Raw genomic sequence first — 24,912 nt, forward strand, 5'->3', positions numbered from 1 at the left:
TGCTGATCCCTGCCCTATCGGAGTCTGTTAACCGGCCGTAGAAGACAAAAAAAAAGTAAGTCAATTTCAAAAAATATAAGACAGTGCCTTATTATAGGGGAAACAGGGTAGTATCATATTGCAAGATATTCTTTTCCTCTCTCTAGTTTCACTTTGCTAATGTAGCCAGACTCTGATTTAAAGGTTAATCTCTATCAACTTTTACGTCCCTCTCAAATTAAAGTACCCTTTTTTATCAGCCTTGCTGGTACTGTACAGGGGCAAGTGGTAGTACCTGCAGCCCACCCAAGCTGATCAAGTAGTCCAGATTCTCCAAGATGGCATATCCATCCGTGCCAATACAACAAGGTTTGCTTTGTCTCCAAGAGATGGGATCTTCTCTTTTGAGAAAAAGAGACAAAGAAGTTCTTTAGTTTAAATATTGTAAATGGAGAACTATATCCACCCCATGAACAACTGTGACCACTATTTATAAATTACTCTCCTCTATATTCTTTCATAATATTTATTTCCTTTTAATTTCTATTGTGACAGTTGTGCACGTTCGACGATTGGCCATTAGGTGTCAGAACAAATAATTATTGTTTTAATAGGAACTGAAGGAGAAGTGTAGAAAGATTTGACAATCTGTCAGGCTCCATAGGTTAAACATTAGGAGGACACGATAAATTATTCTGATTTTAGGGCTTAAGTAAAATTGTTAATAATAATAAATATAATTTTAATATATATTGGTTTTAAAAAGATTTTTTTGTGTGGCTTAAACAGAACCTACTACTGCTTTATTTCTTTGTAACTTTTTAGACTGGTAATATTACTTTTAATAAATCATTAGTACTTTTACTCCAATAAACTTTTTGTACTCTTTCCACCTTGTTTTTTAGGTTTGCCTTCAATTGGCATTCAAATCTGGATTTGTATAAATCATTTATATGAAACTTAGGTATTATGAATTGTCATATATCAAATTGAGTACATACCAATCATCACAGTGAATTTTGGTTCTTTCCCCAGATTTGTAATGTTTCCCATTGTAAATACAGGGACACTGTTCTTCCCTAATACATGTTCCATTGTGATTTAACAATAATCCCTCAGGGCACAAACAGCCTGATACACACAGTGGGCTATACTGAGCATGAAAAAACAACAGAAGAGAATACATGACATGATTCATGAACGTTGATTGATAAAGATAACAAAATAGAATAATATCTAAACTAATATAATAGTATATAAGTTTTTCTATTATCATGAATGTTGTTAAAAAAAATTAGTATAATAAATTATTTGTAGATTAGTAAAAAAAAAAAATTTTTTATTTTGTCATGAATGTTGAGGGCTTGGGCTTTGCAGTATTGCATGGGTATTTGTGACATTCCTAAATTATTTCATACCATCAGACAATGATGTCATGATTAAAGTTTAACAAAGTTTAACATCTACCTAGATTTATCTGAAATTTGTTACTTGTCTGAAAACATACTTTGTTCCTTTTTTGTCCATGGTACTAGACACTAGAGATGGGTAATAATGAGAAATGTATTTTCATGAAAAAATAAACTTTTGCAACAATTTATTAAAAATAAAGTTTGTGTGTTAAAGGAGACAAATACCCTGATTATTATATTGTTACTAGGGATGGGGGCAAAGGAACATGAAGGAACATGACCAAAGTGACATAGGGACATAAAAATGCAATTTCTGTAGAACAAATGTAAAGAATAGTTATGAAAATGCAAATGTAAACCCCCTCTGCAAAACCTGTAACTATTGTATTGACACGAAATTTCAATAGGGAGGTGGTCAAAAGCATTTAAGTGAAAAAAAACTTTAAATATATATATATATATATATATATATATATATATTGATGACAATACAATGTAAAAGGGCTTTGCACTTTACTTAAAAAAATGACAAAATCTTTAAATAGCAAAATGTTCTCAACTTTTATATTTGGAGCAAAAGTAACTTTGTGAAATAGCTCATATCGACTAGATAATTTAGTACCATTTTACAGCACAATTAAGGAGTACTTATTAGTAAATATAACTTTAAACTTACACATATCTTTAATGAGTTGTCTACTAAACTGTATACCAATAACAGATCATTTACATACAGGATTGCAAATTTTGTCCAATAAAGATGTATAGAAAGTATGTTACCTTTTATTATTCCAACATGGTCAGTACATAATAAAATACACACTCACACAATAGGGTTTTGTTGCATCACAGCTCTGTGAACATTGTACTCCTCTTGCATGCTCTCCGGCTTTATCACAATCAAAGTAAAATTTTGGAGGAGGACACTCTGCAATTTATAATTGTGATAACGATAAAGCAAACAACCTTGAGTATGCCTGTGCATTCTAAAAAATCATATAGGCAGATCAAAACTTTTTTTCCTTTATTTTAACTGAAACTAACTATGTGCAAAATAAAATATCCCACTTAATCCAACAATGGGCACAACTCCCCCACTACCACCTTTGTTTGCACAATTTCTAATACTGACACAAGCAACGGGGCATTATTCTTCCAACTGACATTAACAACGGGGCACATTGCTTTGTCCCACACCAAGAGTGGGGCATTATACCTCTGCTCACTGACCAAAGGACTAGGTTATTTTTGCACTCTCACTGAAAAGACTGAAAAACATGTATCCACTACACCTAAGGGCTCCTAAACTGCAATATACAGTCATGAGAAAAAATAATAAAACCCTCTTTTATCGCCAAAATTATCTAGTCCTTAGAAGGCACTTTACTTTTTTACACCTAACCTCAGGTGTTAAACAACACACAGAACATTCTACCATGTCATTATTTATTTATGAAAAATAGTTAAAATGGAGGGGCCACTTGTAAGAAAAACTAAGTACACCCCATGATTCAATAACTTGGAGAACCACCTTTAGCAGCAATATATTGAAGTAATATTTTTATGTATGACTTTATCAGTCTCTCGCATTGTTGTGGAGAAATTTTGTCCCATTCTTCTTAACAACATTCCTTAAGTTAATCAAAGTTTGCAAGCAATTTATTTATATACAATTTCCTTAAGGCGCAACCATGGCATTTCAGTTGAGGTGGGCCATTACAACTTCCGGAATTATTTATTTTTCAGCCATTCTCGTGTAGATTTGCTGGTGTGCTTGGGATCATTGGGCTGTTGGAGGATCCAATTTTGACTAACTTACTTGTTGTACAGATGGCCTCATATTTGACTCTTGAATACTTTGGTATACAGAAGAGTTCTTTGTCAAGTCAATGATTGCAAGGTGCCCAGACCCTGTGACTACAAACAAACCCAAATCATCGCCCCTCTGACACCATTCTTAACATTTGGTTTGAGGTGTTTGTGCTGCTTTGCTGTATTTGGTTTTCGCCAAACATGGGGCTGTGCATTATGGTCAGACATCTTCACTTTGGTCTTGTCTGTCCAAAGGACATGATATAGAAGTCTTGTGGTGTGTTTAGATGTAACTTTGAAAACTTAAGTCATACTGCCATATTCTTTTTAGAGAGGCCTTAAAAATTAGGCTCCTTGTAACTTTCCAATTAACTAATACTTGTTCATTCTTTTTCTAACTGTACTTTAGTGTCATCAACTTTAACATTTAACATGCTAGCCAAGGCCTGAGGACTCTGAGATGTAATTGTTTTTTTTGGTTTATTTTTCTGTGCATTACATAGTCTGACTTTGGGGTTTGCTGGACATCCACTTTTGAAAGGACTAACAACTGTCTTGAATGTTTTCACTTGTGAATAATCTTTTTCACTACAGAATGATTGACTTTACATTGTTTGGAACGGCCTTATAACAGCCTTATGCACAGAAAGAAATGCTGGTTTGGGATCACTGTTAATATTTTTCATCTTTGGTAATGTATTAACACACAAAAATATCTATGGAGCCTAGACATTCCTTATTTCTAGAGCAAGCTGTACTTTAATATGCAAGAAGAAACAACTGCAGAGTTTGTCTTGGTCGGTAAAGAGTTACAAGATGTTACAGAAAACCTAATGTTTAAGATCACCCACAACCTCAGCTGTGTTTAGCAAAAGATTTCTTCTGCAACTCATGCAAACCACCCTCCTCCCCCTATCCAGCCTCCATCCGGCACACAAAAGGAAGCCCCATTCCTGTCTAGGAGTCGTTGGTATGTCAGATGTCCTTATTTTGGGGACTACCTGTATTTCATTTTTTACCCACTGCTTCTTCATTTGACTACGTCTTAGTTAAATATTTAATGACACAGTATACCGTTTCATGTTTGTTCATCTGAGGTTGTAATTACCTATTTACCTAATTTACCTAATCTGTAAGAGATCAGATGACTTTGTATTATGGAACAATATGTAAAACCCCCAAATTATTGGAGGGTATACTATATTTGCCCTGTTACTCTATTACAACTTTGGTTTTTGATTAGATAAACTTAAAATACAATATATATGAAGAACCAAATGTGTAATATATAATGCCTATTCATCTAAGGAGCAAACATCTAGGAAAACAATTGAAATTCCTGTCTCCTTTTCCAAACATGTAATACTTGTCCCCAAATCAGAGTGATACACTCCTAAGAATGCACCTTTTTTTCTAATAGCGCAGTGATTCACTTTTTGAGTATAATATATTGTAAGTTACCTGGTATTTTTATGTGAGTGCAATGTAGTATTCCTTTTTTGCATTCACTGTATTAAAAGACAGAAAAAAGTAGACATTATTTTAATGAAATGGACACATCATGAAATAAAATAAAATACATTTATGAGATATTAAGGGGGTATGTATTAATGATCCCCTTGAGATGTTTGCCCAGTAAAAAAAAAAACTTGTCATATTCTTGCCAGGACCAAAATTTTGGGGAAGGTGAAGCCCGCAGCAAAGAAATAGACGTAGGGCCCGCATGACAGGGTGTAAGGACAGCCCACGTTGGTGGGTAAAGAGTTAACAGGGGTGAGAAGAGGGGTTAAGGAGGGGTCAGCTAGAGGGTCAGAAGTAAAAGGGGAGGAGATTGAGGGGTTAAATAGTGGATGTAACAGAAATTAGGGACTGTTTTTGCGGGATAAACTTTTTGGTAGGTGACATATATCATGGAGTCTTTTGACACATTGATGCAGCAGCTTAGGTCTGCGGTCAGCCTCACAAGTAAGGCCTGGCAACAGGATAGGGTGGCCAAAGTGCTGAGGGGAGGCTGCTAGCGGGCCCCCTCCAGCTAAATTAGGTGGGCTACGGCCTTGGAGACATAGGCTACCGGTGCGCCTCAGCCATGAACCTTTTGCCAGGGCTCAGCACCATGCTGGGAGCCCAAAGAGGGACCCTGCTAACTTGCCTGTGGTCCCGGGCGCGGCCTTGGCTGTCTAGGGGGGGCCGATCTGGGCTCTGGAAGGTGCGGAGGCGGCCGGCTCTGGCTAGGCCGCAGAAGAAGATGGCAGCCAAAAGTGACACAGGGAGGAGCCAGGCCACGTCACCAGGGTCTTCTGGAAGTGACGCATGCCCGGCTTCATTCCCGGAAGCTCCCCATTCATTAGGGGAGCTTTCGTCTACAGGGGAGGAAGACGTGGATGCGGGCAAGGTACCGGAGGTGGTGTGGGGTCCTAGGAGGTCAGCTGCAGGATCTGGGATTAGCAAGGTAGGTCTACTGGGGGTCCTTGGGATGTTTCGAGTGTGGAGGTGGTCATTGGGATGGCAGGGAATTGCTATATGATGAGTGTCGGGGGGTGGCAGGGGGGGCTTGCAGGGGGGAAGTGCTGATATAAGGTATATTGGGGAGATTGGAGTGGTTTGGCAGGGCTCAGGGAGGTGATAGGAGGGGAGTGCAGACAGCAGTGGGACTGGTGGGGGCTAATTCGGGGGAAAGGTGGATGGTGCAGGCGTTCAATAGGTGCGGTCAGCGCAGAGGCAAAAGATGGCGTGGGTGATGCAGCAAGAGAAGAGGTCTATGTGTGTTTCGAGGGACTTTCAGGAGTACATTTGAAGGAGGAATTGGGAGAGCGTATTCTGAAAGGTGAGCATTTTTTCCTTACTGCCTTTGAAACGTTTTAATTTAGAGCATGGGGGATGGGTGGAGAGTGAACAGAGGCACTATCAGATAATTCCACATATGTTTTTTAATTGGTTGCAGGCGTTTAGCATTTTGGCGATTGTAATTGGTGAGCAGCAGCTGGAGTAATATGCAGCTTTGTTTTGCTACTTGAATACAGTCAGGGAAGCGTATAGACTTTATGGTGGCAGAGCGTGGCACAGCGTGGTTGTGGTACGATAAGCAGTTCCGCCAGAGGAAGGCGGTGCAGCCGTTGCTGCGCTGGGACCATAAAGATATTGGGTTGATGATGCACTTGATGTCGGGGGGCAGTTAAGAGGGAAAGCAGTTTTTTCAGAGGGGGCGGTAGTCAGGAGGATGGAGGGTTGTCGGCTGGTTGGTTGTTTAATGAGGAGGGGTGTAAATTTGAAGGGGGTTGTCAATTCAGGCATGAGTGCATGGGTTGTGAGGGTAGTCATGGTTTCTCGAGATGCTTTAAACAAGAAACTGGGAGGGGTGGTGAAAACGTTGGAAAGAGGACTGACAATGGTGAGCATCGAAAGGTAAGTAATTATCCGAACAGGTAGGCGGCCAGATTGTTGGGGGAGGGGTTTTCTGTGGGTTTTATAATTCCTTGTGTTTTGGGAGTGATTCCTAGAGAGTCAAAGAACTTAAGATCGGCTCTGTGGTATCCGGAGGTTGTGACGGAAAAGTTGGTCACGGAGGTGAGTCTGGGTAGAATGAGTGGGCTATTTAATTCGCCACCGGTGGAGATTTTGGTTGTGTTGCCGTTGGGGCTGGTCCCTCAAAAGGAGCAGGGGGAGTTTCATCATTCATCATTTGTCGTTCCTACCGGGGGGATCAGTAAATGATGGTATTAATCCGGAGTCATGAGGGGTAGTGAGTGAGGCGTTATGGAGCAGCAACACTGATGGCAAAGGCAGACATTGAGGACGCCTTTTGGCTGCTGTTGGTGCATCCTCAATGTGTGTGATTTTTGGGTTGTGGATGGAAGGGTGAGTATTTTGTTGATTGCTGCCTTTTCATGGGGTGCTCTATTTCATCTGCTTTATTTGAGAAGTTCAGCACCATTTTGTAAAAGGGTAGTGTGGTCAGTGGCCAGGGTGAATCCAGTTATCCATTATTTGGATGATTTTTTTTTGATTGGGCCGCCAGGGAGTTTAGTTTGCCGGGTGATGTTGGCTATGCTTCAGCATGTTTCAGAGCATTTTGGGGTTCCTTTGGCAGGGGACAAGACGGAGGGTTCGGGGCTGAAGTTAACTTTCCTTGGCATCTAACTAGATTCGGTGGCTATGGAAAGTAGGTTCCCGCGATGAAGTTGGTAGCCTTGCAAGAAGAAGTTAGAGCGGCATGTGGAAAAATGCACTTGCGGGAGATTCAATCCTTGCTGGGGCAGATGAATTTCACGTGTAGAGTGGTGAGAATGGGTAGGAGATTTTGCAGGCGACTGTCAGCAGCCACAGTGGGGGTAAGAAAGGCGCTGTTACACTTTGTTCAGCTGTCTAGAGATTTTCTAGAGGGTTTTTCTAGGTGGTCAGGCAGTGTAAGACTGTTCAGTTGTGGAAAGGTTTTAGAGTAAGGCTGTTTACTCTAAGGGGGTCCCTTGTGTGCCTGGTTAGAGCAGTGGTGGAGTTGCGGGGTTACACACTGGGAACCCCGGGGACCCTTTCAGAAACAGAACGACTACACAGACTGCCAGATGGGGATTGAGAGAGTGGATCATTAAAGGGGATTGGAAGGTAGGAATCCAGGAGGTTTCAGCTGTATGTTCAGCCCTATCTGATGTGATTGGGATGGCGGTGGCTTTATGTGGTAAGTGGGGGAGGTTTTTGTTTTGCGGGTTTGTATTGTTATTTGTTTGTGTTTTTCTTAGGTGGACGCCATTGTTTTGTCTGGATTGTTGGGCACTCATTCCTCTGGCGGGGTGCTAGGAGGGCGGAGGTGCGGCCTGATGGACGTCAATTGGGTTTGCCAAGGGCGGAGGCATCAGTGCGGTGGATCAGTGTTCTGGGTATGTTGTGGAGTAGGGTAGTTCTGGAGATTAAGAAGTTTGAGGCGCTGGACAGGCCTCCTGATGTTGTTGTGATCCATGCTGGAGGTAATGATATGGGACGCAGGTATGGGATGCATGCTGGAGGTAATGATCTGGGCCACGGCTGCAATCATTGATTAGCTCAGTGTGCGATCCCTGTCACTAGAGGTTAAATGGGGACAAGTCTCCCCTTCAACCTCTAGTGCTCTCTGATTGGCCGAGGAAAGGAAAATCCTAATGATGCTCAATTTCGGTAAGCGAGAATGGTCGAATTTGCAGCGAGATTGAGTTTAAAAATCTCAACATCCAATCTAACATCCAATCCAGCAGTGGGAGGCTACAAGGAAGACTATTGGCTCCCCAATACTTTACTGCTTAAAATTGATTTGAGCAATGAGGTATTTTCCTCTACTGGAAGTGTTTTATTTACCGAGGGGATTCGGGGAGATGAATGTGAGGGATTTGCTTCAAACACACTCACAGCAGAGGTATTTTCAGACTTCAGTTTGCTATGCTTGCTTTTATGTACAAAAGAACTCCAAAACAAAGCAAATACCAAAGTTTTATTGGAAATCAGTGTCAGCTGCACATATCCTGTCCACCTGAGCCACCTGCTCTTAGGCTGTAACTCCCCCCCTGTCTTCAAGGCATGCTCCTTTTTATTATCAATGGCCTGGTGCTCCATAGCCATTACCAATTTGTGGCCTGGAAGAAGGGAGCAGTGCCTGACCCATTCCCATTCCTTCCAAGACACCCAGGCCTCGATCCTAATATAAAGCTGCAAATCTGCATCTTTACAAGTATTAATGACTCTAATCAGGCCCTGTAATCCATTTTTCCATATTCCAGGCAAGGGTGAGGTGGAGGATGGCAAATACTCTTTGGTATTGAGTAAATACCATAATACCATATAAAATATACTAAATTTGGCATTACATGTTTAGTACTGCTGCAATATATATATTCCTCATTTGTTTGCAATATATATATTCCTCACTTTGTTTACCAGGTGTTGTTTTGTTCTACATTTTGATTTTTATTGACATTTATGCCCTCCAGAACTGTGATCCAGAAGAACCAGTTTTTTTTTTTCTACCAATACTAATTATTACTTCCATAAGAATTTTGAATAAATAAGAGGACCCCAAGTGATAGGTTTATATGATGTTTGTCCAGGCCTGCTAAGACATTTTTATATGTATATATATTTTTTTTTATATGTCATTTTTTTTTATGTCATTAATAAAGCTGTAGACAGGTCAGCCTAACAAATAGGAGGCTGTGCAATAGATTAAAATGAATAAATAGATTCTAAATAAAATCTTTCAAATATTTCCCGATTAGGGTATAAATATGGGAAACAATATATTGTTCATTACTGTATCAATATATGTATTATTTTTTATTTTAAGAAATTGATATAGGAGATACATTTTAAAGTTACATTTTTGTAATGTATAGTGATGGTACATTCTTTCCCTCATTTGTTCACATCTGGTTGTCATTCAGACAGAACAAAGAGGGTTAGGTTACAACTCTATGTGGTAACTTGCCAAGATATGACTAGTGCTTTTCCAGATTTGCCTTGGTGTCTTGTAATGTTTTTTTAGCCAAATTGAGAATAACTAAATCCAAACAAGAGTTTACTTTGCAACCCACTTGCTACCCTGTGGCAGCCTCTGCTGATTCAGAGACTGGAGATGACTCTTTTTTAAATTGCTATGAAAAAAAAGATGCTCTGTTCATAGCATGTCCTCACCATTCAACTGGTAAGACTGATTACATCTTGCAGATAAATATAAGTATTGAAGGATAGCATCGGATAAAGAGTAAGTATAGATTAATGAAATGGTGAAATGCCTATGTTTCTAATTGTAAAACTGTTCATAGAGACCAGCTGAAAACCATTCATAGTCTAGCTGCTACCAAATATCACAATGTGAACCACACACAATGTGAAGCACCATTACAAAACATTACTAAACAACAATCTAAATATAAATATATAAGGTAAAAAGCTTGTATTATTACCATATTAGTCGACCAGCATGCAGAGGTTCATTGTCATATACAGGGAACCCCTTATAATAGCAAGGGCAGTCTTCTCTTTTCACACATAGGCTCTCCTCATTCAGATAGGTTCCGTCTGGGCAGACACATCCATCAACTGTAAAGAATGTTATGCTACTTGTAGAGTTTGGATCTCTCAGTGATCGGCAGGTGGGAATGCAGGTGGTCACATTATACCTGAACACAAAGGTATGAGGACAGAATCTTGTGAAGCTACCTAGAAAGCAAAGGTAATGCCACAATAAGTTGGACCCAAAACCTAAAGCAGAACCGTGGTTAAAACAAAATATGTGCTATACTATCAAACTTAATCCATGAAAAAAAGTAGCAGTGTTACTTTTAAATAAATTGGACAGCAATGTTTTAAATGTACCTTAGATCCCAACTTCACTTTCTCTAAAAGAGATAATGGACCTAATTTATTAAAGCTCTCCAAGGTGGGAGAAGATACACTTTCATCAGTGAAGCGGGGTGATCCAGCAAAACTGGAAAGGATCTGGTCCAGGATCGGAACTTTTGGAAATCTTTTCCAGATTTGCTGGATCACCCAAGTTCACTGATGAAAGTGTATCCTCTCCAGCCTTGGAGAGCTCTAATAAATCAGGTCCAATGATTCACCCCCTCCTACCAAATCATGACATTTTCACCAAATGTGCCCAACTGTTTATACAGTAATAGGCAAAATTAAAATGCAAAATCATTTTTTTTAATTTTGGATAGTGTAAAGAAAGACTAACACACCATTTGTTTTTTTGTCCCAGTAGCAGTTAAACTTTATGATTGCAATGGAAACAAGAATAGCTAATTAAGCTTCAGAGGAGATATCTTTTTCTCATGACAACTCTTAGAGGTGTGACTTCCCCAAGTAAAGGGGACAGATTTCCTTTTTTGTTGTCACAAGAACAGGATATGAGAGTAAATCTTTCCATCACTAATATAAGCAGCAGTAAAAAATATCACAATGGCTCTAACCCCACACTACTCTCTAAACTTTTTTTCGCACAAGTTATGACACACTGGGAAATCTGTTGCAGATTTTTCTCACTTTTACATTTCTTACATGTAGTGTGTTATTATGATAATCTGTCAAAAGTCTACAACAGATTTGAAAACTGTGAATATTGTGGATGCAACTAGTTTGACTCCAGTGTGTTTTACTTAGAGATATATCATTCTATAGCAGTATCCTGATTTGTTACTTACTGCAGGCATGTTTTCTCCATTCAGATAACACGATACCTTTTGAAGCACATGCCCATGCATAGGAGGAAAGAGCAGCACACAGGTAGTCCTCAGCTCTTTTAGATGAGCAGGTATCAAAGAGGCAATTCTAAAAGAAAAAATATCATATAAACAAATACTGGGAAACAAGTGCACATGGTAATGTAATTGACCTACTAATGTTTACTCTATAAATCAGAGACATGGAGGAGACATTGCAAAGCAAAAATATTATTATATTGCATGTTTTATATTAGTAGTCTAATTGATTTCTTTACTGTAAATATTTTTAACCTCTTTTAATTAAATAATACACAGAATCACTAAAAAATAATTTTGTATAAGATAAACTACCTGATAGTATTCTCCGGAGTTCACAGAAGTAAAGCATGGGGCAAAAGGACCATCTGTATTTAGCAATATTTGGCACCGTTGATGAGCATACGTCTCTGTGTTTTAGATACAAAAAAATGAAAATTATTGGTGTCATTCTGTTTACAAAGCAACACCATGCAGTCTCAAAATCATACTATGACTGTGGATTAATGCCCAATTTTTACGATCAATTTGTGTACTTTGTAATTATTTTCTGTTGTTTAAAATGTTTAGATAAATATTATTACCTGCTTCCATGCCATACATGCAGGGATGTCTATGGTCTGGCTTTACATTTTGGCACTGATATTGGGTCTTCCATGTATTGGCAAAGTCAACAGCATTGTTTTCTAATGCTCCGCTACTTGTTATGAAGTCATCCTTTTGGATACTGTTGTAATTTCCACAGAGACCTTAGAAAAGTACATATATAAGAAAATTTAACAGCATTTTGCAACTGATAAATTTCAGGGGATATTTTGCCGGACCATAATTTGTAAACTAATGGTTGTATGTCAAAATTCCAGCAGATTAGTATCAGGCCACCTGGCTCCAACAACAGTACCACGTTTCAAGCTACCTAAATAATTTTTATTTTTTATTCTGATGCCTAGTTTTAACTTCAGCAAGTTGTCTTGGCAATGTCTACATGCCTAAACACATTTAGTTGCTGCCATCTGACTGGCTAATTAGCTATGCTTGTTGTCGTACATGAACATGTGCTTCTTATAAAGTTGCTGGCGAGTGTCCAGATTATTTTGTGCAATAGTAATAAAAGTTCATTTTTCTAAGCTTTACAATAGTATTGCAGGTATAGTATGCAGGGAGCAGTGAGAACATGAATTATTGATGAAAATTCTCAGGATGAGGACTAAGAGACAAACAATAGAAGACAAATATCTATAAAGGAATACAAAAGCCTTTGCCTTTTACTAAGTGCATGACTTCTGTGGAGTTTGTGTAAAATACTTCATAAAACCCATTCACATAAACTTTCAAGGACTGGCTAGTCCTGATGGGTTCTTAATTGGAGGACAAATATCAATACTTTTTGATGTTCCAATTTTTTTCTGGGGAAGCAAAACCAGTGAAACGTGTTGAAACAAAATTTTAACAAATGAAATAAAATCAAAATACCAAGTAAATGTTCTCTCTGTATTGTATTTTTCAAATTGTAATAAATGTTTCATGTATTTTTAATGGTGTTGGTGTTCGAATTCGGGTTGTCCTTATATTCGACCCGAATATGGCAGTTTGAATTCGGAAAGACCCGACTCGAAAAACACGGGATTCGATGGTGCAAATTTGTGTGTAAACATATGTGTTAAAAAAGAGGCTTTAATGTTAAAGTAACTTATTGAATGTGTGTGATTTGTGTAACTAACTTTTATTTTTTTACAGGTTATCCCACAATGACAGGATGATTCCCACGGCTGCACAGCCGTGGGAATCCTCCCGTCAGTGTGAGATCCCCCGGGCACTAGAGGTTAAATGAAGACAAGTCTCCCTATTCATCACCTCTTGTGCTCTGTGATTGGCTGAGGAAAGGTAAACCCTGATGACAGCTCAAGCGTGTAATCTGCTTTTACTATGGATTATTATGTAATCTGCTTTTAAACTTTTTTTTTTACAGTAAAAACACTACAAAACATATAATAAAAGTATAAAAACACATTTTAGTGCACCAAGAATCATTGCCCAGTGCCCTGATTTACATTTTGCCCACTATTAGCCCTGACCTTGATCTGACCTTTTGATGATTTATAAATCACTTCCTGAATGTATCATTTCATCACTTTGTCTTTGACCTTGATTGTTCCTGACTGATTGCTGGGGAGCACATGGCATCCAAACGGCATCTCGCCGGCACAAGCGCTGTGTTGGACGAATTTAAGAGCAGCGATAGCGATTTGGAGTCCCTTGTGCAATCAAGCGATAGTAATTCATCAGGAAATTTGTCATCGGACAGAGAAAGTGAACTGAGCGACGATTCTGAACCTGAGGTCAGTGCTGTGCGCACATGGTGCCCTATTGACCTTGATGAGGACCAGGCAGCACCGCCAAGATTTCCATTCACAGGTGCACCTAGGATGAAAATTGAGGCTTAATGCAACGACCCCCTGGCATACCTGAAGTTGATTTTGAGCGATGAAGTTATCGAAAAAATTGTTGCAGAGACAAACAGGTAAGCCGCTCTTGTATTTGCTAACTTTTTGAAATTTTTTGCTAAATTTTTTTAAGCAAACGTGCTGCTTTGTTTGCTCTGTGTACTAACTTTTTACATTTTTTATGCCAACATGTATGCTGCTTTGTGTTTGCTAACTTTTTCACATTTTTTGCTAACTTTTTTTTTTTTATGCAAACGTATATGCTGCTCTGTGTTTGCTAACATATTACTTGCAACCTTTGCACTATAAAAGAACATATCCTAAAATACATTTTTTATTTTGTTTTATGCAGGTACGCTGGACAACAACAAGGTGCTCCTTACCTGAGGTTTGCAAGAAGCAGAAAAAGGGAACCTGTGACCAAGGATGACATTTGGCTGTTTTTGGGCTTGGTGATTATGCAGGGAGTTGTGGGCAAACCCATGCAGAAGTGGTACTGGTCCAAGAATAAAATAATTGCCACTCCATTCTTTGGCACAGTCATGCCAGAATACGCTTTTCCCTCATCATGAAGTACCTGCACTCCGCAAACAGTGAAGAATTTGATGAGACTACCCATCCTGTACCAAAACTCAAGAAAATTTGGGAAGTGTCTCAGATGATTCTACAAAATTTCCAGCAAACCTATGTGCCAGAAAGAGATGTCAGCATTGATGAAAGTCTAATGGCTTACAAGGGGAGGCTCAGCTGGGTGCAGTACATTGCGTCAAAGATGGCAGAATTTGGTGTGAAGACCTATATTCTGTGCAAATCCTCATCTGGCTACATTTGGAATACCGTACTGTACACTGGAAAAGGGACACAGTTCAACCCCAGCCATTACAGCCATTATGGATTGGCAATTTTTTCAGTGCTATCCCTCATTGAGCCATTGCTAGGTCCGGGCTATTGTCACAACTGGCAATTTCTACACCTCTCCTGAGCTTTATGAGTTCCTTCTGCAACACAGCACAGATGCCTATGGAACCGTTAAGGCTAACCAGCGCAACCTGCCATCAATGTTTGCAAAAGGGAAGCTGAAGACAGGAGAAATTGTTGCCTGGCAGAAAGGAAAGATGATGGCCCTGAGATGGCGTGACAAGAAATATGTGTGCCGGATGAGTACAGTCCATGATGCCTCCACCGTTCTGGTACACACAAAACGTGGGAAAGAAGTGATGAAGCCACAGATGGTGATTGACTACAACAACACCATGGGAGGCATCGACAGAGCTGACCAAGCCATGACATTCTACCCAGCGATGAGGAAACAGCAAAGGAAGTACTACAAGAAGATTTTCAGGCATCTAGTTGAGCAGTGCCTATGGAATGCCTACATTCTGTACAAAAAAATAGAGGCCTGTGAATCATTCAGACTTCATTTTGCAAGTTTTGAATCAATAGTCAAGAACCACCAAACGCCATCAGTGGTTCTACCGTTGTCAACCCAGAATGCCTGACTGGTCGTCATTTCACTGAATACATCCCACCAACCCAGAAAAAGGCGGCACCTACAAGGATGTGTGTGGTTTGCTGCTCAGAGACCAATGACAGAGGAAGAAAGAAACGCAAGGAAACCAGGTTCTACTGTCCTGACTGTGATGTTGGACTTTGTGCAGCACCCTGCTTCAAAAACTACCACACCCGGGATGTCTACTAAAAATTTAAATATTTTTTTTCCAAAATCTGCATTTACCTTATATTTTATTATTTATCAATATTATTGCACCCTTGTTTGGAAAATTTCAGTGAGAAATTTGTGATAATTTTTTTTTTGATAAATTACATTGTTGCGGTCTATTATTTCATTATTTTTTATAATTATGATTTATAATTATATTATTATTTTGTTATTATTTTACATATCAGAGAAGAACAAAAAAGGAACAATATTTTTTAAATGTATGTGGGTAAGCATGAATGCATTGCCGGATTTTCTGTATTGTTCTAAAGTGAACCTGCTACTTTAAGCTAATCTTCTTTTTGCATGAGCAAAACAAAAATTTCTAAAATTCTATTAGTGACAGCTTTTAACTGTTAATTGTTTGCTTTTAACTAAAGGATTGTTAATTACCACACATTTTTGCCTTGTAAGCCGGTTCAATGATAATATACAGTTGCATAATTGGTGTGAGCTGCACCTCCAAGTAGAAGCCGAGGTTGGTGTATACAATCATGTAGAATGATGAAGCCCAACAAACGGTGACATTAGCTACATGAAAAGAAACAAAAAGGCATAAAAGATATTATTATCTATATATATTTTTGTTTTAGAATTCTGTTGTGAAAAAATGAAAATTTAGCTGGAAGGAAAACTCCACAACTGTTAAAAAAAACATAACATGGAACTAATTTACTAGCAAATATTACAAAGAAAATTGCTTGAAAGGAAATCACTATACCTTTATCCATGGCATCCTTATCATAGGTTATATGTGGAAAATCACTGTTATCAAATCTAATCTTAAATTCCTGAAAAGACAGTAGTACATTCAAATATAAATGTCAAAATCTATTTAATGGGTAATAAAAAAAAAAAAAAAAACATGCCTCCACTGCAGCAACATTGGTAGACTGGGTACATACTTTGGGTGCGAGGTATCAAAGAACCAGGGTATCAAAAAACCAGGCAGTGTCAGCAGCAGGGTTGACATCCAAGTTTGCAGCAAACTTTTGGTACTTACAACTAACATACAAACGTTCTACTTGTCAGACAATTTGTGAATGGCTTCTGGCTGGTTGCAAGTATACACTGTGGGCAGTATTGCAGCTGATAGTTGGTAAGGGTGTTGCAATCCCTGGAAGTGACCAGATTTATATTGCAGCTTTCCCAATCTTTAGTTACCACTAGGTATAAGTGGATTTGCTAAACTCACCTTCGACAGTTTTTTCAGGGAAATAAATTAATACATAGAGAATAATGGGCAAAGCGGAACATCTTAATTTTAAAACCAATGCTGGATTTGCTACTGAGTATGTGAATATTTGATGTCTGTGTTATAAGGAGGTCCCATCGCTCAACATTGGACCAGTCAAAGTTGAAGAAGGACATTGAGCCCAATATAAAACAAGGTATTATTCATTAATAGCAATATAAATTTATGATATAAACATAAATTTAGCCTACACAATTGGCACATAAATCATTTTTTCTTTGATTGGCTGACTTATTTTCCCCAAAGTCTGCACTAAAATACAGGTCAAATTTTAGACATCCCCTGTGACCAGGTTGGCAAATCTGACAGATTAGGATTACCTGACAGAATAGGAATTCCATTTTCTCCCTAATGGCTATTTACCTCTTACATGATGCACCTTTCCTAATCTGTGCACAACCTGATTGTGTTAAACCATTCCATTCAGAAATATTTTGCACGGTAAAAGAAACAGATATTTAAAAAAAAAAACATGAAAGATAGGAACCTTCTAGAAAGTTTCTTAAAGTTCCAGCAATGTACATTGATCACACAGAGAGAACTGTTTACACTTTAATATTCCCACCAGACCACTTGAAAACAGAAATGCAAAAGGAATAATGGGTGTCAGTTTGCTTGATGCAAACCTTTTATCATTTTTTTTTCTTATTGCAACAAAATGCAACAACGAAAGAAAATGTAAACTAAAGCCAACCCTCTCAAAACAATATATTCCCTTGCTTAGTAAAACATTGACATTGAAAAATTATATGTATAGGTATTTAAATACAAACAAAATATAACTCAAAACTTATAAACCCAAAAATATCTACAAATAAAATCGAACAGAATAATTGGGGGCGTAGTTAAGGGACAAGGCCCTTTCCGCGTAACTTGTACATAAATTCTTGTGGGTTTTTTTTTTAAATGCACTTTTAGTGGAAACGGGAAGCCATTTTTAATTAAGGGGCCCAGATATCTATCCCCCTTACCCAAAAAATACAAAGGTACAAAGGGCTTCTAACCCATACTCAGAAAGGATTAACAAAATAAATCTATCATCAATCACAATAAGCAAAAATCAATAGAATTAACATGCTGACTCCAATCACCTAATTACACATTACCTGGCACTAAATAAACAGTGCTAAGAATTTGTGTGTGTCTATTTTTGCATTTTATTGTACAAATTGCAAGTGACAAAATCCTGGAATTTACTTCTAAAGATTGCAACACAAAACTTGTTAATGAAAGATTTGGGGATGAAATGTGCAGATCTAAAAATTGAGATTATCATTGCTATTAATGAGAAATTACTTATTTACAGATGGGAGTAAGTACATTTCCATTGTCAGTCATAGGTTGTTATGAAATACTTCTAAGGTGTGTGTAAGTACTTTCATAACCCCTTCTGAAAATTGATAAAGTGTTATAATGTACTTGTTCCCTTAAAAGAGGGGGTGCCATATAATTGAGTGGGGTTTCATATTCCAACGCAAGTCCCCGTGCAAAAAATTAAATAAAACCTAGAGAACAGGTTGTGGGGGAGAGTTCTTGTCCCTCTGTAAAGGAAGGCATTAGGCCTATTATAGACAGGAAAGGTAAACCAGACAACCCTTTCTGGCCATGTCTGGTTGGAATATCGAGGTGGACTCCACACAGATTTTTTTTTTCATTTTTTACAATACTCCATGAAAAAACAAGGCATACAGACCCATAATATTCCAACTAGCCCCTTCAGTGAGATTTCACTGAAAATAATATATCAGCAAATACAGCACATGAAACTTTATGTGCAACTGCACACCCCTGCTCGATCATTTCTGCTTCCCTATGTGTGTGCATTTCCTGAAGCCTCTTGTTTGCATGATATCTACTATAGCCAATTGCAGTAAAAAATCAGTAAAACTTTGCAAATATTAAGGTTTACCATAAAGGTCTTGCATTAGATAAAATCTATCTATATTTAACCACTTGTTAACTTTTAGAGTATCCATTTAAAACTTGTTAACTTTTAGTTGATCTTAATAAGCTTGTTTAAATGTTGTGTGCCCTTCTTTTATGTTTTATTAAAATAATATTTATTTCTTTAATTTTTATTATTTTTGTTTGTAATCTATTTCAGTGTCACAAAGCAGGAAAAGTATGCAAAATAAAAAGCCCCTTTTCGAGTAAACTATTACAAATTTCAGATTATGTTTGCTTACATATGATGCTTCATCCACTAATAGGGAAACCCAACTTAAACAAGTGGCAGTCTCACTTATACCACATCTTTTCATTTCAGCAGTCACTAGGAAAGATTCATTATGACAAGGCTGCAAAAGAGGAGAGACACAACAAAGATTATTTGTTTCTGCTAACATATGCAACATGTGTATGCATACTTGCTAAGCACCTTATGCAAAATTTGCAAATTTGAGTTTGGGTGGAATTCTTAGAGAGTCTCGCAGGTTTTATTTCCTGAATAAAGACTAATGATTCTGTTGACCAACATTTGCAAGATGATGGGACTTGATCCCATATTTATGACTCTGCTACCAGCCTGGCTTGCCTCTGGACCTTCTTATAATCTACCCATATTGATCTTGTCTGATCATTGCTTATTTATCAACTTGTCCACCACTCTGTCAGTCATGCTTCTTTTTTACCTTGGTAATCTGTTGTCCTGTTGACCTCTGATCCAGCTGGTTGTCACCCTAGGAGAGAGGGGGCCTTTAGGAGGCTCTACGGTTTGCAAAATAATGGTGTGAGCCCTGTGAAGGGCCAAGGTGCAGAATCTAAGCAAGTCTTCTCCAGAGCCTCTAGTGGTGAGGATATTGCACTGCTGGGTGCTGCCAGGTTGCAGTCTTTGACATAGAGGAACACTGGAACAGCACAAGGGAACAGGCAGGGAAAAACAGACTGGGCAACAAGGGGTTAACACAGGTGCTGGACTAGGAAAGCACTCCATTAGCAGACAGGTGAAGAGGAATTGCCCAGCAGAGCTAGGGGACTCAGCCCTAGTAGAGACGTGTTGCACCAATGCTGAGTGCTGTGTCTGAGCTAGCTAAATAGCCAGGGACAAATAAGAGTCTATTCCCTGATTGGCCGGTGAGAGGGGTGATATCAAAAAAACTTGGCTACATGTGGGTTTATGGGATGCATTCTGTAAAGATATATACAGTTTTGGGGAAGAAAAAGTGCGTCTTATACGGCAAAAAATACGGTATTTTTTTGGCTCATGTAAACCATTATGTGATTTTGTCAATGTTACCTTTGCTAAGACATAAGTGCATCTTCCATGAAATATATACTGAGTCTTATCAAAAGTAGTAATGTGTGATCCACCTTCCACAGAACAGACATTGGGACAGGGAAGATCTTGACATTTCCAGTAACCAGCAGTGCACAAACTAAAAGAAAAGGATGTTAACATGTTGTTTAAAGACAAGTATGATATGCAAACATGATTAAATATAGACATATACTACACATACAAAATGAAATGTGTATGTTTATATATATATATATATATATTTATATTTATATTTATATTTTAAATCAAGTACAAATTCTATTCCTTCACTTGTTCTTTTTTCTAAAAGCTCTAGCATTTCAGTAAATAAATATTCAACATATGAATTGGGGACCCATTTTTGGTGTGGAGTCTCCTTGGTTAGTGGAATTGTTGGTTTTGGACAACATATGGTGGTGGTCTGTGGTTATGTCGTTCCCAAGCTGTGAGGTTTGGCGGCTGGGAGCAATTTATATTCAGGTGAAGCAGACCACCTGTGTTATCTGGGTGCCTTCGAGGACCAGCAACAAGTAATGTTAAAGGTTAATATTAAATAATTTGAATTTATAGTTAATGTTTATTTTTTGGTAAGTTATGTTTATATTGAATTGTTGAAATGTTTTGTATTTATGAATAGAATTTATAAAAGTGTTGTAATAAAAGGCCCTCGGGCCATTAACTAAAAAACTATAATGTGTTTATTGTTAGGGGAAAGGGGTGGTTGAAATGGGTTTTGTGGGTTGTTTAGGTTGTGTTTGGTAGGCTGCAGACTTTGCTTTGCTGCAGTCAGTTTTTAAAAGCCTTATTCTGCAGAAAATAATAGACTGGCACCTAGATGCAGAGTCAGGACAGGAATCTGCCCCAGCTGTGTGCTCTGTCATCAAAGCCAATAAAGTGGAAGCGCTGTACACACCTCAGTAGCCATCTATAGATATCTATCAAATTCACTTACCAGCTAGAACATTTTGTAGTGTAATTTGATCCAGGTGGATAAGTTTTATTGTTGTAAATGCAAGAACAATTTTCTATTTGAACACATCCTGAGTTAGTTAAATCATCCAGAACATATCCTGAGGGGAAACATCAACTTTGATTAACTTATGCACATAAACAATAGTTTTCTTCTACTTTGCAAAGTCTGCTGAAGCGTCTTTTTTCTAGAAGTCTAACAGCTGTCTAGAACACATTCACTGTAAACCTACAGTACATTTTTAACCATGATTTTAGCCCTTAATTTGAAATTATGCAGATACGTGTTTTCATACCGTGTTTGCCCGAAACACATGACTATGGACTTTGTACAGCGCTGTGTAATATGATGGCGCTATGTAAATACTGTGTAATAATAATATTAAAATCTGTTTTTATTCATGTACAAAATCTGTATTTATTCATGTACAAAATCTGTTTTTATTCATGCTATAGAGAGATACCCCTGTGTTACCTGTGACTTGTCAAAATCACAGATTTTTGCTGTTATATACAAGAAGTCATGAATAAGAATGGACAAAAAAAAACACAGCTTCATAAGCAAACAAGTGCAACATAACAAGAAAATGTGCCGACAATTAACATATGGCTCAGAGTAATATGCAGAAAACCGAAACAAAATTTCAAAAGCTTTGTTGACCACAAACAGTAACCAATATAAATCTAGGCAAAAAAAATAAATAAAAAAATCAATAAATATGCATTGTTGCTAATGAATGAAATACTATCAAGGACCCTTTTAAAAGAGAATCCACAAACCTCCCATTAGTTGTAGTGTCACACCAAAGTACCCTGCGATTTCTTGACCCCTTACTCCAGAGCTTTGAAAATCTCCTGCTCTCTCTCTCTGCTCTCTCTCTCTGCTCTCTCTTTCCTCTTGGTATCCCTCCGCCTACCATGTGACAATGGCTACAAAGAAGCCGATAGGGCTTACTTTTGGGGGAGGGCTTATATTTCACCCTTGCATGATTAGCATGCTAGGGTTTATTTTCGGGGTAGGTCTTATTTTCAGGGAAACATGGTAATATTCTGTAAAATGTTTGAGGTCTTAATAAACTAAAAATCCTAAATTGGTGAATTAGGCAAAAAAGTAGTAATACTTTATTAGTACTAGTATTAAAAGTAGTAGCAGTTAGCAACAAAATCAATTAGGCCTTTTCGAAGACTTTCTTGATGTTGTTTGTAAAGGGTTTCATTACGTGTCCAAGCTAATATATGGAAAAAATGTAATAAATAAAAAAAAAAGAACAGGGTGGAAAGTGCTATCATCATTACTTTTTTGTTTGGCTTTTAAAGAAACATTTCACTCTTTCAGGGCATATTTATTTATTCAAAGATTTCCCCTAGCTTTGTTTGTATTACAAACTGTATGAATTTAAAGGGAGGCCCGTAGTCATAAATGTTAGGCGCAGGGCCTGCATGAAAGGGTTGGAGGCCTGGACCAGGGTCGGTAAGGGTTAATAAAATGTGCTAGCTGAGGGGAGGGAGCAGGGCTAGCATTGAGTGGAGGTAGGAGGAGGTTAGGTTTAGGTGTGTTTAAAAGGGGGAAAGGGAAGTGGCAGGCCCTCTTTTAGAAAGAAAGGTTTCTGGCCCACCCACCTTTTTGGTTATTTATTTGTAGTTTTGGGGGGTTAGTGAGCTGGCGGTTGGTGTCTTGGAAGGCAAAGATCCAGTGCATGGTATGTGGTGGATTTTGTCTGGGGGGATCTTCTTTGGTGGTGTCCCCCTCCCACTTTAAGGTGAACCGATGTTCATGGCTCCTGCGGTGGTGCTGGATGGCTAGGGGCTACAGTGAAGTTGTTGGAAGGGTTAAATTCCTGTTGGGTGTGGATTTTGCCTTCTGAGACCTGCAGCCTGGTTGTTTGGGTTGGAGTTTTTAATATTGGGGGTTATTGTTATTTATGGTTACGTTTTATTAAATGGTGGAAATTTGGTTATTAATTAGTTAGGTTATATTATTCAAGGTTAATTTTTGTTATGTCAAATTTTGCTGGAATTGAAATGTTTAAAGTGTGTTATTGATTTGGTTATTTAATTTATTATGGGTTACTTATTTGTTATTTATTGAATGGGTAATTTACCTATTTATGACTTATTTAACGGCTGCTTGGCAGCCAAAGTCCAAATTCGTGTATGTGTACTTAATGGTTGGGGAATGGTTGATAAGCAGGGTTGGGGGTTCATGGAAGAAAAAGGTTTGTTGGGAAAGATCAAGGTTGGGATAGATGGTCCGAGCTACCCTGGTCATGTATTATTATTGTGCTTTTGTTTTGTCAATGTGTTTGTGTTTATATCTCTGATGCTACAATGCTACTAAACATTAATGTTTCAAGACACAACAAGAAATTAATTGAAGTAGTAATTATACAGTATGAAATATGCTTGTCGTAAAGTGGAAATAAAGTTTCACTTTTAAGTTTGTGTGATCAGGCAGGTCATTTTTGCATAAAGGGACAGGCAATGTCCATTCTGCAATAATGCGACTTACCTGTCTGATCGCTTTGGGTTTTTGGTATAAACTAAGCTGTGCATGTACAATGCCAGCTTTAGTTTCCAGGAAAACCCAGCATTCTAGGCTTCCCTTGCATGTGCCAGAATGATGTATAGTTCTATCATCCAAGCATGACCAATTAAAATGGCTAAAGATTATCCAGATGTGGAAGAATAGTAGGAAAATGGAGATACCCCGTACTGGAACATGGGCAAGTAAGTTGGCTGGGTTTAGTTAAGGTATAAAGAAACTTAAGATACATAGCTATGTTGTTACATTCAGAGAACTTGCCTTCTGGACAGGTGCACTTGGCTAAGCAGGGTCCATCACAAAAATATTGTCTTCCTGGATTAGAGCAGCTGGCTGTACAAGGTGGGCTACATTCTTTGTAGATTAGGTTATCAGGACATTTCTTGTCTGGAAAAAGATAAATATATACCTGTGTGTGTGTGTATATAGATACTTATAATTGTAGTGTACATTATTTTGAAAGTAATCGTGTAACGTACAATTAGAGATTACCTTTATAAACTTTAAAACATAAAATGCATTTAGTCTTCAGCAGTGGGTAACATTATTGTCCATTAAAGAAGCTAATCAAAATTTCTATTAAAGCCAGTGAGATTGTATTTGTGGATACACCGTTTATTATTAGAAAAACATAGGACTATTTATGAACCAGAATAAAAGAAAAGCAGCAATATGTGTTTCTGCACACATGATCAATATGTCTCTTAATTCATACTGTCCTACTGTTTTATTGTATGACATTTACTCTCTCTTGTGTCCAACTCAGATGTTTAACTAGTTTCATTGGCATTTTCTTACATATATTCTGCACTGAAAGTTAAAAGAGAATTATGGTCTATGGTCTTACAGTTTACTTTGTATGTTGTGAATGGATGACAGTGCTGTACTTCACTTGTATTAAGAATATAGTTAACACTTTAATGTAGGCTGTGCTTACTTGTGCTACAGTAGGAATGAAACATTTGAAGGGAGCATTACTGCTAGCATTATCACCGACTCCTAAGACTGTAGCTTGTTGTTTGACACCTGGACAAGCTTATTACTCGCCTCATCCACTGCTTTCTAGATCATCACAGCCCACACGAGTGACAAATGTTTTTTTTAAAACAAGATTAGTGCTGCAGTGCCACACTATCACAGAAAGCAGAGTTAAGCTATGTACACACTTCCAATTATTATCGTTTGTAAACGAACGACGAACGATCCTGCACAATATCTGCGAACGATCGTATAGCACCGATCCTGTACATACAGATAACGACACGATCGTTCAAAGATATTGTACACACGTATATATACGC

At 38.1% G+C, this 24,912-nt stretch overlaps 3 protein-coding genes across 3 annotated transcripts in view; all 3 read right to left on the bottom strand.

Moving 5' to 3' along the window:
- Nucleotides 1–777: 777 nt before the first annotated feature.
- Nucleotides 778–11,591, bottom strand: LOC140337720 (mucin-5B-like). Its single transcript, XM_072421521.1, has 6 exons — nt 11,574–11,591; nt 11,369–11,495; nt 10,127–10,382; nt 4,665–4,711; nt 2,219–2,319; nt 778–1,132 (listed from the first exon to the last, which is right to left on the bottom strand). Exons 1-6 carry the CDS (start codon nt 11,589–11,591, stop codon nt 947–949), a joined length of 735 nt encoding a protein of 244 aa, XP_072277622.1. The 3' UTR covers nt 778–946.
- Nucleotides 11,592–15,974: 4,383 nt separating this feature from the next.
- Nucleotides 15,975–22,768, bottom strand: LOC140337722 (mucin-2-like). Its single transcript, XM_072421522.1, has 6 exons — nt 22,690–22,768; nt 21,053–21,170; nt 20,080–20,218; nt 19,031–19,141; nt 16,311–16,380; nt 15,975–16,120 (listed from the first exon to the last, which is right to left on the bottom strand). The coding sequence occupies exons 1-6, from the start codon at nt 22,766–22,768 to the stop codon at nt 15,975–15,977; spliced, it is 663 nt and encodes a 220-aa protein (XP_072277623.1).
- Nucleotides 22,769–23,729: 961 nt separating this feature from the next.
- LOC140337723 (mucin-6-like) overlaps nt 23,730–24,912 on the bottom strand; it is an 8,811-nt gene continuing 7,628 nt past the window's right edge. Inside the window, exon 5 of the mRNA XM_072421523.1 lies at nt 23,730–23,998. Within this exon, the coding sequence (XP_072277624.1) occupies nt 23,730–23,998 (269 nt within the window). The remainder of the gene's footprint in view (nt 23,999–24,912) is intronic.

This window comes from Pyxicephalus adspersus, chromosome 9 (assembly GCF_032062135.1).
Source record: "Pyxicephalus adspersus chromosome 9, UCB_Pads_2.0, whole genome shotgun sequence".
Lineage (NCBI taxonomy): Eukaryota > Metazoa > Chordata > Amphibia > Anura > Pyxicephalidae > Pyxicephalus > Pyxicephalus adspersus.

What these genes read in the sequence shown, in the direction of transcription:
- LOC140337720 (XM_072421521.1), bottom strand. An exon ending in ATGGAGAAAACATGCCTGCA is followed by an intron (nt 10,383 to 11,368) that starts GTAAGTAACAAA and finishes TTTGCTTTCTAG; the next exon opens with GTAGCTTCACAAGATTCTGT. An exon ending in CATGCTGGTCGACTAATATG is followed by an intron (nt 4,712 to 10,126) that starts GTAATAATACAA and finishes CTTTTAATACAG; the next exon opens with TGAATGCAAAAAAGGAATAC.
- LOC140337722 (XM_072421522.1), bottom strand. Translation starts at nt 22,768, where the DNA reads ATGCACTGGATCTTTGCCTTCCAAGACACCAACCGCCAGCTCACTAAC. An exon ending in GCACTTATGTCTTAGCAAAG is followed by an intron (nt 19,142 to 20,079) that starts GTAACATTGACA and finishes CCTCTTTTGCAG; the next exon opens with CCTTGTCATAATGAATCTTT. An exon ending in TAGTGGATGAAGCATCATAT is followed by an intron (nt 16,381 to 19,030) that starts GTAAGCAAACAT and finishes CTGTCTTTTCAG; the next exon opens with GAATTTAAGATTAGATTTGA.